We start from the raw sequence: 15,299 nt of genomic DNA on the forward strand, positions 1-15,299 counted from the left end.
ATTTGTGCTTGGACACTGCTGACAAGTACTTTGCAGAGGAGGCTCCTCAGTAAACACTGGGAAAAAAAAAAGAGCTAGAAAATGGGAAATGTTAATAAATTTTAACAATGTGAAAATAAAGTATTTCTTCCCTCATATGGGCTGAAAATAATCATTTGATTTGATAACCTCTAATTATTCCTTACAGTCTAAACCGCCCCACCTTTAAAATTCAGAAAAGATAATGGAAGCATACCAATCATTTTATTGCCGTAAACATAAGTCTTTGGAAATTACAAACTGACTTAAAATAGCCAACGGAGGACCAACCAAGCAAGGAACTATTGCCCAAATGAGCCAAGAACTTTTATATTGAAACCTAAAAGAAAGCACCTGTTTTAAACATCACCAAAGATGAATATTAGAGTTTAAAAATACTTGTAAAATAGCAAAATAAAAAAATAAGACTAGGTACTGCTTGATGATAAAGTGTTTAGTAATTCAAATATAACTAAATGGAAGGAATACAGACAGTTAAACAATAGATTATTCCTTGTTTTAAAATTCTTTGATGGCTAATAGGTTGATCCATTCGTGCTGTTGTCCTAATATAAACTGAACAATCTAGAACCAGAATGCAGATTCTATTTCATGGGGACTAGTAATCTGTGTAGACTGGTGTATTGCAGTGCAAAGTGAAGTAAGTCTTAAAAATACCAGAAATCCTACAAAAGGTTGGAATTTATTAAATAGGTATGGGAGAATGTGGCAAATACTTTTAAAAGTTCATTTTGGCTTTTGAATGTCTTTCCTAAACTGGCTCTTCTAGCCAATGATGATAAAACCTTTAAATTCCTATTCTAGCTAGAGGGTATCATATGTGTTATACCCTGGTTGATTTATACCAACATTCAGATGTTGGTATAAATTCAGAAACGAATTGTGTATATAATTAAAAACATCCAGTTAGAGCAACTATGTAATTTTTGAAGCTATATGATTAAAATTGTCAGGAAATTACATTGAATGGAGATTATAAGGGTAAAACTATGTGGCAGTGTAAACAGATGTCCAGATGAAGCCCTAAATATATCCCCAGGCGATAACTTTTCTGTAAATTTGTAGTGCATACAGTTACATTTGGCAATATACATACAGACTAATAATATGTAGCAGACAAATCTGGAACTAAATGTTAAAATTAGCTCAGGATGGTAATTTGGTTGATATTAAATTATGAAATATTTATGACACACTAATTTTTGACCCTAAGGACCATATCTTTAGGAAGTCAGACCCTAAGGACCATCACTTTATTTCAAACTCTATACACAGAACATTTAAACTACTATTTTTTCCTCTCCCTTTTGTTAAGAGCATGTTGATCTGAGATTCAGCCTCCAATATAGATTTGAATTATAACATTTACTTGTAAAATAATTTCCATATCTTAGGTCTGTAGAATGACCTAAGGTCTGTGAGTTGGAGTAAAGGATCTACAGAGGAGAATTGATTTCTGCCCAAAGGTTGTTTATTGAAAAAATGACATGCCTTTAAAGGATTGTTAGAACTATATCTTAAAAAGATGATTTTAAAATTTAAGAATAAAGAGTTAGAACATCAGTGTGTAATCCTGACAAAAAATTTATTTGAAAGTATCTTCCTAGAAAAATTGACAACTAATACTGTCATTTTTTATATCTTCCATGGTTTTTTACTAATGGATCTTCATAACAACAGTTATTAAAGATGGTCACTCTGGCATTTGTTAGACAATCTAAAAAACTTTTTTGGAAGATATCCAGAGTCTTTAAAAAACACTTCTGATGAGAAATCAAAGTGACACAGAAGCTACTTTTGGTCAGATACCATTCCCTTGAATTAATTAACTAGTAATTATTTTTATTCCTTCAAACTCCTGGATCCAGCATAATCAAGTATATTTCAATAAATACATTTTGACTTTATTTCTGGAAAGATTATCCATCATTAATGGAAGCTCCCCCCTCCCCAAATGGGAGAAAGAAATAAAAGAGTCCCTGTAAATGACTTTATTTACACCTCTGCATTTTGACATGCTACAGACTATCAAAATTTCACATAGACTACAGATGTAAAATAAGATGTATATTGTGGCTTTGAAAATATTGACATCATCTACTATAACATAGAGCAAAATAGCTCTGATAAAATAGTTCACTCCTTAGCTCCCTTTGAAAAGTGTTGGAAGTTGACTATTCTTGGATTTTGTAATACCTTGGGAAATTTGAGTAATCGACAGGGAATAGTCCTTGAACAATTTTGTCATATCTAGTTTCACTTTAGTGAGCTCATATCAACACTGAATTTAGAAATGAGAAAAAAATTTCTCTATCTTGCCATAGCAGGTTTATCCCTGTCTAAGAATGCTTTGGTTCTATTTAGAAATTTTTTTAAACCAGGCATTACTATATAGCAAACACACAGAAATGGCTTATCATAAATAGTATATTGCTAAATTTTGAAGCTAGAAAAATATATCATACTATATAATTTGGGAACTATCTATAAATTGGAATATTATATAAGCCAAGAGTTTTATCAACAAATTAAATAAGGAGTATAAGATTTATTCTAGTGAGAAAATTTAGTTAGGGAGTGAGATAGAGTAAGGATATGGGATTGTCTAGTACAATTTCACATAAGTTAACACAATATCATCAACTCTGTTAAAAGGTTTTGGTTGACCTCTTTAAAATAGCAGCAGAGTGTTGTTTTTAAAAGTACTAAACTCAATTAAAACTAATAGTACAGCATTACTTTACAGAACTAACTTTTCCCATTAAACATTTTACATGTTCTAAAAACTTTTTTTAGATCCCCTTAATAAAATCCCCCCAAAGCTTAACCATACTGCAGAGTTTTTTCACAGCTCAGCTTAAGTAAATTATTTTAACTTAAGAGATGTATAATAGAGAGCTGGATGTAGGTGAATAACACTTACTAAACACACATCTGAAAATACAAAGTGGTATCCACTTACTAAACACACATCTGAAAATACAAAGTGGTATCCATCTGCTTCCTTGGAAGGTAATTTACCATTAGGGATGACAACCATGTCAGGTGTTACTTGCTTCAGTCAGAGAAGTATACTTGGCAAGCTTTCTGCCTTTAGGTAAGAGCCACAGTGATAAGGAGAAGAATGAGTGTGATATTCTGCAACTTCACATCTACCACAAAACACAAACTAGAATCAGAAAACTCCTGGACTCCATCGGAATTTTAGCTGAGGCCCCATCTCAAGATCAGGTTCAGACATTTCCAGTTTTCCCCCAATGAATCTCCCCTATTGCCATTCCCTTGTGGAAATTTCCTCCCAGGAAATTGTTCCTCATTTGAGGTTTATTTTATCTTGTGCAATTATTAAGGTAGGAGTGCTTGATGGCTTGTGAACTGGATTGTGTAGCCAGATTTTGTTTTCTTTAATGGTTCATCATGGTCTGAATACATGGTTGGATTTTTATTCCTATTATCTGTGAAATTGACTAGGTGCTTAGCACATATTTCAAATTCTTCCTACATAAGTGAGCTCATGTTACATGTTTAGTCCTTTTTTAATATTGCCTGAGCTACATGGCAAATCAAAACAGAGTAAGGAGAGTTGTGCAGATAGCCATCTTAAGGCCAGTGGTTTTGCATGACTGAGTTTAATTTATTCCCTTTGCTGGAGATATAAGACAGGCCACACAGAAGCAAAGAAGACCCTGTCTCAAGTTTTACTTCACTGTCATGATTCCATTAGTATTAATATAAGAAAAAAGTTTACAAATGCTAGGAGAGCTCTTGCTCAATAGCACTGTTTCCATCTGTCTTTCTCATTGTGGTTTCTGACCTTGTTCCACAGTTTTTTAGCACCTACCTGCACATCATCAAACGCATCATTAGTTTTTTGGTGGTGGGAATGGAATCTAAATCACCATTACTGAGAACAAATGTACTGGGATCCTGGCTACTTAGTATATTGTACTGTACTGTACTTTGTGATTCGGCTTCGGGCAGTACTAGGGGAGGCAGATCCAAGGGTCTGGCTAAAGTGATGGTCAGAGGAGCTCCTCACATGACCGATGGTGGCTGTGCCCCCCATGCTGCTACTCAGGCCACCACCTCCTCCCAGGCTGTTCAGCCCAATGCCACCACCACTTACTCCCATTGCACTGCCAACTAGGCCACTGCCTCCACTTATCCCAGCTGGGCCACTAATACCACTTATGCCAGAGCCAGAAACAACCCTCTCTGTCACAATCACATTTTGGGCATTTGATAACTCAGGGTGTATACTTAGATTGCCCATCATGCCAGAAGCTGGTCGGATTACTCTTTCTGTCACTACCACATTTGATGATTCTCTGGGATCAGGCATAGTCAAAGAGGTGGGTAGACTTGAGCTTGGTGCTATTACCCTTTCTGTCACTATAACATTTGATCCATCTCTCAAGTCAGGCATCTCTAACATTCCATGCAAATCAGTGCCAGAGATTGGGCCAACAACCCTCTCTGTCACCACTACGTTTGATGCATGTCGATTATCATGAACATGGACAGTGGGCTTCAGAGTGCCAGAGGTGGTGTAAGACTCGGTCACAGTGACATTACCATAGCCCAGAGGATCAGGAATAGGCATAGGATGCTGTACACCAGGTCCTGAGGGGTAGGTATTCTCAGAAATGACTGTGGTAGTACCGAAATGTGGGGAGATGGGAGGGTGTCCACCAATGATGGGCTCTGTTCCCTGCTGAGGGCAAATTGGTTCAGTGCTCTCAGGTGGCCAAGAGGGATCAGGGTCTGGATAAGGTTCAACTTCTTTTCCCAGGCTGATATCTGCCAACTTCTTAAATTTAGGCCCCAGTGTGTCCAAAAAGCTGTCATCCAAGTCTTCTCCAATGAAGCTACAACAACCCACGGAGCCAGCAGGAGAACCTACACCTTCAATATCATAAATGAGCAAACAGTCATTGGATGGACGTCCTTCATCTTCATCTGCATAAGCATATGCTTTCTAGATTTGTAGAGAAAAGAGAAAAATGAAATTATGGATACATATTTAACAATAATAGAAGTCTTTATCATTCTTTTTGCTTTTGGGGCATTATCAAAGAAGAACATATAAGACAAAATTCGAACCTCTACTAGAGATGTATTAAAATCATCATATAATTTCTTGAAAGAATTTGGTTGGATATTATTTTAACTGTAATCCTGTTAATACATTTTGATTTTTAAAATTTATTTAAATGGACTTCCCTCATCATAGTGCACTTTGGATACAAAAGTACATGCAAAAAAAATCACATGAATTATTTTGTAACCAAATTGGAAGGAGATACCTAGAAGCACTGAACATTAAGTACACTCAATTGTGTGTGTGTATGGGAGGTTCTATTCTTTTCTTTCTTTTTCTCTTTCTTTCTTCCCCTCTTTCTTCTTTCTTTCTTTCTTTCTTTCTTTCTTTCTTTCTTTCTTTCTTTTTTTTTTCTTTCCTTTCTTTCTTCTTTCTTTCTCTTTCTTTTCTTTCTTTTCTTTTCTTCCTTCCTTCCTTCCTTTCTTTTTCTTTCTTCCTTCCTTCCTTCCTTTCTTTCTTTCTTTCTTTCTTTCTTTCTTTCTTTCTTTCTTTCTTTCTTTCTTTCTCTTCTTTCTTTCTTTCTTTCTTTCTTTCTTTCTTTCTTTCTTTCTTTCTTTCTTTCTTTCTTTCTTTCTTTTCTCTTTCTTTCTTCTCTTTCTTTTTTTGTTTGTATATAAAAGGTAGCTCATAGTTGATTTGGGCTCATTCAGGATTGCACTCTCCTTTCTCCAGCGGAGTGAATTAGGTGGTTTTGTGAAGATTTACTTCAAGATGGCTTTTCCAGCAAAACAACAGAACATGTCTTTGCCATTTTGGGATTCAAAACTGAAGATTTTTTAAAATAGGATCTTCTTCAATTCAAAGCTAAAGCCCAGAGACGTGCACTTTTTTCTGTAAGGTTTATTTATGAATTTGATATATATATATATATATAGATAGATAGATATAGATATAGATATAGATATATATAGAGAGAATCTCAAGCAGATTCTCCACTGAGCACAGAGCCTGACTTGGGGCTCCATCTCACAACCTGGAGATCACGACCTGACCTGAAACCAAGAGTTGGATGCTCAACAAGCTGCGCCACCGAGGTGTCCCAAACATGTGCACTTTTATCTCATTTCTGTCCTTCATAATATTGGATTGCAAACTTTCAGGTTAAGTATTGGAAATATCTTTATTAGCAAACCAAGTCATTTCACTATTTCATTCAAAAATATTTTTGAATCTGTACTATATGCCAGACACTTTATTAGGAAATTGGCAATGTAGGGGTGAAGAAATACGTTTGAAGTCTCTCTCTCATAGGGCTTATATTTTAGTAGGATGAGACAGACAATACATAAACATATTTGTTAGGAGGCGGTATGCACAGAGTGAAGAGATAGGGTGATAGAGTGGCCAAGGGCAGCATTTCGTAGCGGTTGGAATAAAGCAGTGGGTGGAATAAAGCAGATAGAGTGTCCTGGGCAGAAGGAGTTGCAAGGTGCAAAAGTTTTGAGGAAGAATTGTACTTTTCATGAAAATAACATTCACTTGTAGGGACATGGATAGGAAGTATTCCTGTGGATTTCAGCAACAAGTCTCCTATTATTATCTCCCATTATTTGAAAGGCTTTCATTAGTGTTTTATTTCAAGATAATCAGCCTCCCTTTAAACCAATGGGAGAATTAAAGAAGATATTTTAGACTTGGATGTAGAAGAATGTAAATCTATCAGAGACTGTTTCAGGGATAGAAAATTGCTGAAAGCTTAAGTATCAGATAGTGCATATCCACAGACAATTCTGTCTCCTGAGGGTGGCAAAATTAATTCTTGCTGGTTCTTAGAATATTCTGGAAGTGTGCTATGGCTCTTGAACCCATGCTTACTGAATGTTTACTATGTGCCTGGAGCTGAGCTAGGTACTGGCGACATGTAGAGAACATATGGACAAGATGCTAAAAAAAATGATAGACATAGAAACATATTTTAGCAATGATAAAGTTCTATAAAGACTATACACAGAGCACTACAGAAATACAGATAAAGAAACATCTATTCTATTTTGAATGTGAGGGTTAACAGTAAAACTCCAGAGAGGCAGTAATATTTGATTGAGCCTTAAAAGATGAGTAGGAGTTTATGAAAGAGGTGATGGTTAAAAGCATCGCAGGAGAGGCACAGCATAGGCAAAGGCATGGAGGGGAATAGACCAGTGTGAATAAGGCAAGGACACTTGGTATGTGGAGTTGGTGGTGAGGAGGAATTGGAGGTGAGAGAAGGGGTCATTTTATGAATAATCTTGTCATGTTAAGGAGTTTGGACCTCATGCCTTGGGCAAATAGAGCTAGGTGCCATTGGCTATTTTTAAGTAGAGGATTAAAGTGATGAGTTCAGAATTATAGAAATTTTATCCAGCAGCTGTATGACTGTCAGGCAGAGACTAGAGGCTGGGACCCTGCAAAAGCCCTGTTGAGGAATAATGGTAGCCTAGAGTAGAGCCAGGGGCACAGGATGGAGAGGAAGACACAGTGTTAGAAACCTTACCTGGAAAAAAAAAAAAAAGAAAAGAAAAGAAACCTTACCTGACAGAAGTAGCTTTCCATGAAGTTCATATTCAGACCTCCTTCTCTACATTCTCTCATAGAATTTCTTCTTAATGTTCCAGAATATTCTTGACATATTTCAGGTACTCCTGACGTTTTAACTCCTTCTGTTAGTTCAAATCCTGTTGTTCTTTCTCCTCCTCCCAGATCTTGCATTTCTCTGCCACCATACTCATTTGTGTAAACCCCTAAAAGTGTTGATAAAACTAAGTTTTCTTTTTCTGGTATATTATAGACCAAAAATAACTTTGTATAATGTAAGTTTCCTCATTGAAGTAAAATCTAGACAATAAGTAAAGGGCTATAAATGCAATATTGAGTTCAAAATAATATTATTAATCAGTTTGTTAATTGTTTGATGTTAATTATTTGTTGCTAATTATATGTCATGCTGGAAGAGGGAGGGCTGCATAGAGGTTATAAGAACCTATGCTTTAGAGAGTTTGATTTCAAATTGAGGGAGTTTGGTGGGGAAATACCCAAATTCTAAAAGCTGAATAGTATAAGAATACCCCAACACATTAGAAGTACAGGGCATCCAGAAGAAGACCCAAGAACCACTGGCTTTCAGAGGAGTAGTCATGGCTGTGATCAGGGGAAGGTTTGCATGGAGAATCTTGGGTTTTCACTTAGATGTGATGGGTGAATAGAAACCTGTTACCATGTTCAAGCTAAGTTAGTCAAAATGATGGCTCAGACTATGGAAGAGCCATAGATAGGGAAATGTTGACCTGGGGTATGTGCCCCATGGCTTTAATATGTTAAAAATCTTGATTTTTAGGGACAGTGTATTTTTCATCCTTTTATGACTCTGGTGCCTCTAACTGTGCTTTGTTCCAGATTTGTGTAAAGGCTTTTAGATGTAATGAAGGGATAAATGCATAAATAAATCCTGATGGATACGATGATTTGACAAGTCTTGAGAATGGATTGGATGTTAAAGAATAGGGAGATAGAAAAGTCAACTGGCTGCTGCTTCTGAGGTAAGAGGAGCTGATGTCATTACCAAAAATGGAGACATCAGGAGGAGAAATAGGTTTAGAGGCCACTGTGTCTAGTCTTTGAATAAAGTGCAATTCTACAAGCTCTGGGCGTTCCTACACCTCTTCTATTTTAAAGAGTTGCAAGTAGGAAAGTAATGATGACAAGTTTTAAAAAGACCCAGAGAAAAGGAAGAGAATATCTAATTTTGTTTACTCTGAGAAAAGGCAAGATGGTACAACAGTTTTCAAAGATAATACAAATTTTAAAAGAATTTTTTTATTAGCATGGTAGCTGTCCTCTTGCTATGACATTCTAATCATTCCCTCATTTCTGCCTGCAAACTGGTCTAGACCCCTGTTTTAAGGCCTTTTGTATTTAAAAGTCTTGGTTAACTGTGTGCAAGGAGAGACTCCAGCACCTGCACACAGCCTCAACTGAGAACTTGGAAAGATTCTGATAGTGTTTCATACACTTACTTTCAATTTAAGAAACCAGACAAATTGTTTTATGTCAACTTTATGCACATGCTGAGAATGGATGCAGTTTTTTTCTTTGTCATGATAGCAGCTGAGGTCAGAGTGTGTTTGAATGCAGATTTTTTTTAAATGAATACAATTTAGTAATGTAAATGTTTTTCTCTTCCTTATGATTTTCTTAATAACAACTTATTTTTTCTGGTTTACTTTATTGTAAGAATACAGTATATAATACATATAAAACATAGAAAATGTGTGTTAATCAACTGTTTATGTTAACAGTAAAACTCTGGTAGTTAAGTAATAGTTAAGTTTTGGGGAAATCAAAAGTTAATACTTGTGTTTTTGACTGCACAGGGATCGGCATCCCTAACACCTGTGCTGTTCAAGGGTCAACTGTATTTTTTTTTGGTAAATAATGTTTGCTCTATTAGAAAACCTGGACCAAAATTGACTTGTAATTCTTCTCTCCTATTTATATAGGTCCTACTAGAATCATCTCCTGAGTACTCTCTGATGATTGAGGAAGATTTTAAAAATTCAACATATAAGAATAATAATTACCATTTAATTTGTAAATTAGTCATTTAAAAATGAATGATAGAAACAATTTTAAAGACAAATAAGATAATTGAGAAATAGTAAGGTAAAGACAGAACGGAATTCCTTCATCATTTGAGCTGTTAAAATTAAACAAAAAACAAACAAAAAGCAAACTTCTTACCGGATGTGTCAATGCATTCAATTAGATTTGCATTATCAGATGGTATTGGTGGTACACAGACCGTGGTCGCATCCTAAAAGACAAGAAACATATCCCCACTTGTAGTCATTCTTTTCTTTCTATCCTTATATATTGGGTTTGTTCTCAAAATACTCCAGATTCTAAAATAACACTATTTATAAAACTTCTGAAATCCATTTAAAACCTGCACCTCATTTAGAAAGTCTTTCCTGGTTACTTCCATCTAATTCAGATGGACCTTTGACTTCTCTTCATTTTTCACATTGGCTATCCCAGAATGAAGAATAGATGTGAGCTATAGCCAACATCTTGGTTCATGTACATGAAGCTGAGTTTTGGGGACCACCAAAGCCATTTCTTACAAATTAGCACTTACTGTGGGAAGTGGCTGTGGTCCTTCTACTGCCCATGAGTGAATTGCTCCATCTGAACATTCAGGGACAGGCTCAAAGCCAGCTCCTGCACCAGGAGCACCTCCACAGTCACAGCACATCAACAAAAATGGGACCACTGTTGGTGAAAGGATAGGAATATTGGAATTAGGAACGGAACCACATTAAAAAAATAACTTGCTTTTGTATGATTAAATTTGAAACCCTAATATAACTGCATTTGACTTTAAAATTATTATGAAAGTTTCAATAAGCAAACTGAATCATGGTCAGATACCAGAATCATTGTAAGCTTCAGTATATTAGATTACAATCAATTTTCATTTGTTATATAGTATTCAACTCGCAAATAGTATTATACTATTAAAACAGATGAGACTTTTTGCTGTCATTACTCAGGAAAATGTTAGAGTCAAAAAAGAGAGCTGCACAAAACAGGCAGTATGTTTGAGTCTTTACGTTTCCTCTTCCATGTCTTCACGTTTTTTTTTCTTTCATCCATGCCTGCCTTTGTAATTTCAGCAGTAAAATCTTACTCATGCTTCAAGTAATTATTCCCTCTATTATTTTCCTCTACATGGCTTTTTTTTTCTTGAAAGCATGCTTGCACAAATAGAGAATATTACACTGCCAAATGATGTCTTTCTGTTAACCTAGTTGGATTTTCTTGTTCATCTAAATATATGTCTAGCACAGAGCCTTTTATATGATAGAATCTTGATAAATGATTTGGAATGAATGGACAGATGAAGGAAAGGATGTGTACATAGAAAATACAACAAAGGAAGGAAAGAAACAAGAAAGAAATGAGGTAGAGGGGAAAGAACATAGAAAAGATAGCAATGAGGAACGGATTGTAAGAGAGGGAAAAAGGAAAGAAAGGAGGAAGAGAATCCTATGTATTTTGCTTTCTTGAAAATTTGCTAGGGCTAGAGAAAACTTTGAATCTAGAGATATTTGACCCTAAATATATAATTTTAAAATATTTTTTAAACTATGCTACCCAAAGGCAATCAACAATAAACTCAAAGTGAAAGTCATATATTACTTGCAGTAGAGATAATCAACACCTGGGCATTAAATTACTTTTATAAAGTACTTAATTTAAAAATTTTAAAATGCTGCTTAATAGTTAATAGGGCTAAAAAACTGAAATTGGGGAATTATCTCTTCTCGTGTATTTTATGTTACATTCTGCAAGTTTGCTTTCTCTATGTAGCCTTTTCTGATTGTTTGGATCATTTATGATTGTCTTCTTTACCTAAATAGCAATCTGAACCCTGCCTGTGATAGCACTTTCCCATTGCACTGAGATTGAATGCAAAGAAGTTTTTATCCTCCACTGCACTATATAAGGGGTCAAGCAGTTTGATTTTTTCATCTTACAGACCCACCAGCAAATAGGCATTTCTTAATAAGTGCACAAAATAAGAATTTATAAAGTATTCTTTATCATAGGATCAGAAAGCTTATCTCCTCCCCATAATTTCAGGGAGAGGGACACATATGAATAGGATTGTTAAAAGTACTTACATCCTAGGACCAAAAATCCCATGATGAGTAGTCCGATGCCAGCAGGACCAAAATGGACATTATCTGACAGATTTAAGTTATTACCACCTAATTCCGGATAGTCGTCATTGGTCTGTGTCTGGGTTTCACTGCCTTCATTTTCAGTGGAAGTTTTGCCACCTGTGTTTGTAGTGGTATCACCTTCGCTAGGATTTTCTCTGCCACCTCCACCTGTACCTCCACTGCTATCTCCAGTAGAACTTCCACTGTTTTCAGAACTGGTAACTTCTCCAAAATCATCTTCCCACCCAGAACCTTGAAGGTCAATATTAATTGTTCCAGTACAAGTTCTTTGAAGAGCATCTGCAACAAGAGTTGAAATGAAAGAAATATTTAATACGTTTAGTATAATAATCATTGAATAAGATAAAACCATTTTTTGAGTCAATAACTTATTTCAACATCTTTATTCTCATGAATTCAGTAACTTCACAAATCATCCCTTACTTGTGACTCAGTTTTTAAATCAAACCATGATGAATATTAGTGCTCCTGAAAGACTGTCCCATATGTTGAGAAATATAAACAGTAAATGCCATGTCATGTATGTGCTGTCATTCACCTTAGATAAACAAATCAGTCATAGTCCACATACTACTTAAATGAATGGAAGCTACTTGTATTTGTATTTTATGTGCAGTAGTTAATTGCTTTATTCTCTCCTAAATTACCTTGGCAGAGATTTATTCATCACATTGGCACTATCTGCTTTCCATAGGATTTGAATATGTGATAATCTCTGATTAGGAATTGCTCAGTGCAGAAAACCCACAATACTGAAAGTTCAAGGTGTGACTTTTTTTTTTCTCCTTCAGTGATAAGATTTTCAAAGTCTAGCTTCCACTGTACAGGAAAGCTTCTTCCCCAACACGTCCTATTAGGTTAGAAATCTTTCATAACTCTGAGGTTCTGGCTGGACATTGGTGATTATAATAATTCTTACTACAGTGTAGGAATGATGCTGATGGAACATCATCCTTTTCTATAACCCACTTACAATTATTTATATGTAGTTATGTCTTAAGCAATTTTTAAAAATTCCATGATAAGCCTTTTTTTCCTGCTATCTTCTTTTAACTTTATAAATTGGATATAACATTGTATAAACTTAAGGTATACAGTGTGTCATTCTGATATATACTTATACATTGCAGTATGATTTCCACCATAGTATTAGCTAACATCTCCATCACCTCACATGACAACTATTTCTTTTTTGTGGTGAGAACATTTAAGATCTATTATTTTAGGAACTTTTAAGTATATAGCAATTGCATTGTCATTAATGATCACAAGGCAAGGCTCTGCATTAGATCCATAGAACTTATTCGTCTTGTAACTGGAAGTTTGTACTTTTTGACCAACATCTCTCCCCTTTCCCATCCCTTTGGTGACCAGCTTAATTTTAATTTTGTTGGTTTGGAAACATAATACAAACATGCTACTTTGCAAGAAGTTTCACATAAACTTTCCAAAAATAATGTAAAGTTAACTTTGCTTCTGGACTAATTATTTGCAAGTAATTTAAGAATACAATTTTTAAAAATCATTTATTGACATTAGTAAGAACTAACATTGAATACTAGCATTCTTCTAAGTGCTTTACATGTAATAGCTTATTTGGGATCTCTAAATCCATGTTAGTGTCCCATTTTACAGAAGAAAAGACTGAAGAATAAATGGGTTAAATGACTTATCCAAAATCCCATAGCTACTAAGTGATGGTACAAGATACCAATCCAGTCTCACTCTAGAGCTCATGAACTTGGCCACTGAGTTATGTTGTCTCTCATATCATTAAAAATTTGATTATATAATACCCAGTATGATTTGTTGTGTTGTTGTTGTTGTTGTTGGGAAAGGGTTATTTCAAAATACAATTAAAACTTTAATTTCTGAATGTATATATAATTTCCTCTAGACAGGAAAAAAGTTAAATTGATTTCTTACCATCTATAGATAGAATTGTTCCTTGGTATTTTCCATTAAGCATTTTATATTGTTCCATGGTAACTTTATTTCTCAAAGTAATTATGCCTGTTTTTGAGTCAACATTTAGTAGGTTAGCTGGATTATTTCCCATTACATATCTGTATTTGAAGAAACAGTACGAATTAATGTCAGCTTTCTAAAAGAGGCAGATTTTGATTATAAATGGCATGTTTCAAGTCAGTGGTTAAAACCTCTGCATAACATTTGCAATTATTAGAGACTTTATTTTTTTTTTCAGGGTAGTGCCTTCTGTTTGAAGACATTCAGAAATAGAAAATGTTTAAATTTAAGAAAAATGAATTGTTAGCAGTCATTTCTGATGGAATTACCTCATGCCCATTTGGATGTCAGAATAATCTTTGCTTCTTACAGTCTTATTTTCATTTGGTTTTGGTAGCATTAGAACTATCCTGGAAGACCCAGATCCTGGGACCTCTTGGGCTCCTTCTAACTCTCTTACCAAAAAAGTTACTTCTCCATCAGCTTGTGCTTCATTATCTCCTTATTTTCACTCACCCTTCCCATATATATGATGACTTTATAGGACTTCTTTTGAGTTTCCTTATTTGCATATTTGTTAAACATTGGTTAAATAACTCTGTCTTAAGCACTGTGCTAAACTCAAAGACTAGATAGAACTTTGGGAGGATCAGAGTGGGGTGGGGAAGGTAGGATGATCTACCCTCAGTGAACTCACATCTGTGGAGTACAAGATAGTTTATCAATATTAAATGCCACTAAAGTGAAGAGAGTAACTGAAATGAGCTAACTAAATCTCACTGATTTCAATCTGGACCCATTTGCAATAGGAAAATCAGTCCATAAAATCTTCTAGGGGAATAACCATGATATATGGTAATCAGCTAAATGACCAATAAAATACATAAATACAGAAATGTCAAACTTTCAAGATCCAATATTTTCCACATTTTGCATCTTTACATTTTTTGCATTTTACTTTTTGCACAATTTTTATATTTTCCTAAGGTAAAAGCTGTGAATTAAATAATAGTTCACTAGTTAGTACTTTTTATGATTGAATGATGGTTTCAAAAATAATGAAAAATATTTTAATTCAGATACTTAAAATTTCTAAAAAGAACATACATACTTAAGTTCAATATATGTTAAAAATTATTTGGAAAATGTTGGTCTTACCTAACAGTTGTTGAAGCTAGACCTGTGTCCAGGTCAGTAGCTACAAAGTCTCCCACTTTATAATTCTGTCCCATGTCACTCCTTACTACATATGTCTTTGAACCTGGACGAAACACTGAACCTTCAATTACATTTAACACAGTCACAGAGACTGCAGTTGCTGTGACTTTATATTGAGACATAATTGAATGGTGAAAGTCAGCTTTATTTCTGACACCGAGACTAAGTTGCAGATTCCGCACAGCTTCATAATCTAGGGGCTAGAAAATACAGAGTGAGATAGTTTCACTATAAGAAAAAAACATTCT

General features: G+C 34.9%; 1 protein-coding gene across 1 annotated transcript in view; it reads right to left on the bottom strand.

Moving 5' to 3' along the window:
• Positions 1–224: 224 nt before the first annotated feature.
• The window catches only part of DSG1 (desmoglein 1), a 34,741-nt gene continuing 19,666 nt past the window's right edge, over positions 225–15,299 (bottom strand). The window contains exons 9-15 of the mRNA XM_055323612.1: positions 14,992–15,251; positions 13,792–13,931; positions 11,803–12,144; positions 10,254–10,387; positions 9,857–9,929; positions 7,652–7,860; positions 225–5,017 (exon numbers count right to left, since the gene is read on the bottom strand). Coding sequence (XP_055179587.1) covers positions 3,971–5,017; positions 7,652–7,860; positions 9,857–9,929; positions 10,254–10,387; positions 11,803–12,144; positions 13,792–13,931; positions 14,992–15,251 — 2,205 coding nt within the window. The 3' untranslated portion in view covers positions 225–3,970. The remainder of the gene's footprint in view (positions 5,018–7,651; positions 7,861–9,856; positions 9,930–10,253; positions 10,388–11,802; positions 12,145–13,791; positions 13,932–14,991; positions 15,252–15,299) is intronic.

Source organism: Nyctereutes procyonoides, unplaced genomic scaffold (assembly GCF_905146905.1).
Source record: "Nyctereutes procyonoides isolate TBG_1078 unplaced genomic scaffold, NYPRO_anot_genome, whole genome shotgun sequence".
Lineage (NCBI taxonomy): Eukaryota > Metazoa > Chordata > Mammalia > Carnivora > Canidae > Nyctereutes > Nyctereutes procyonoides.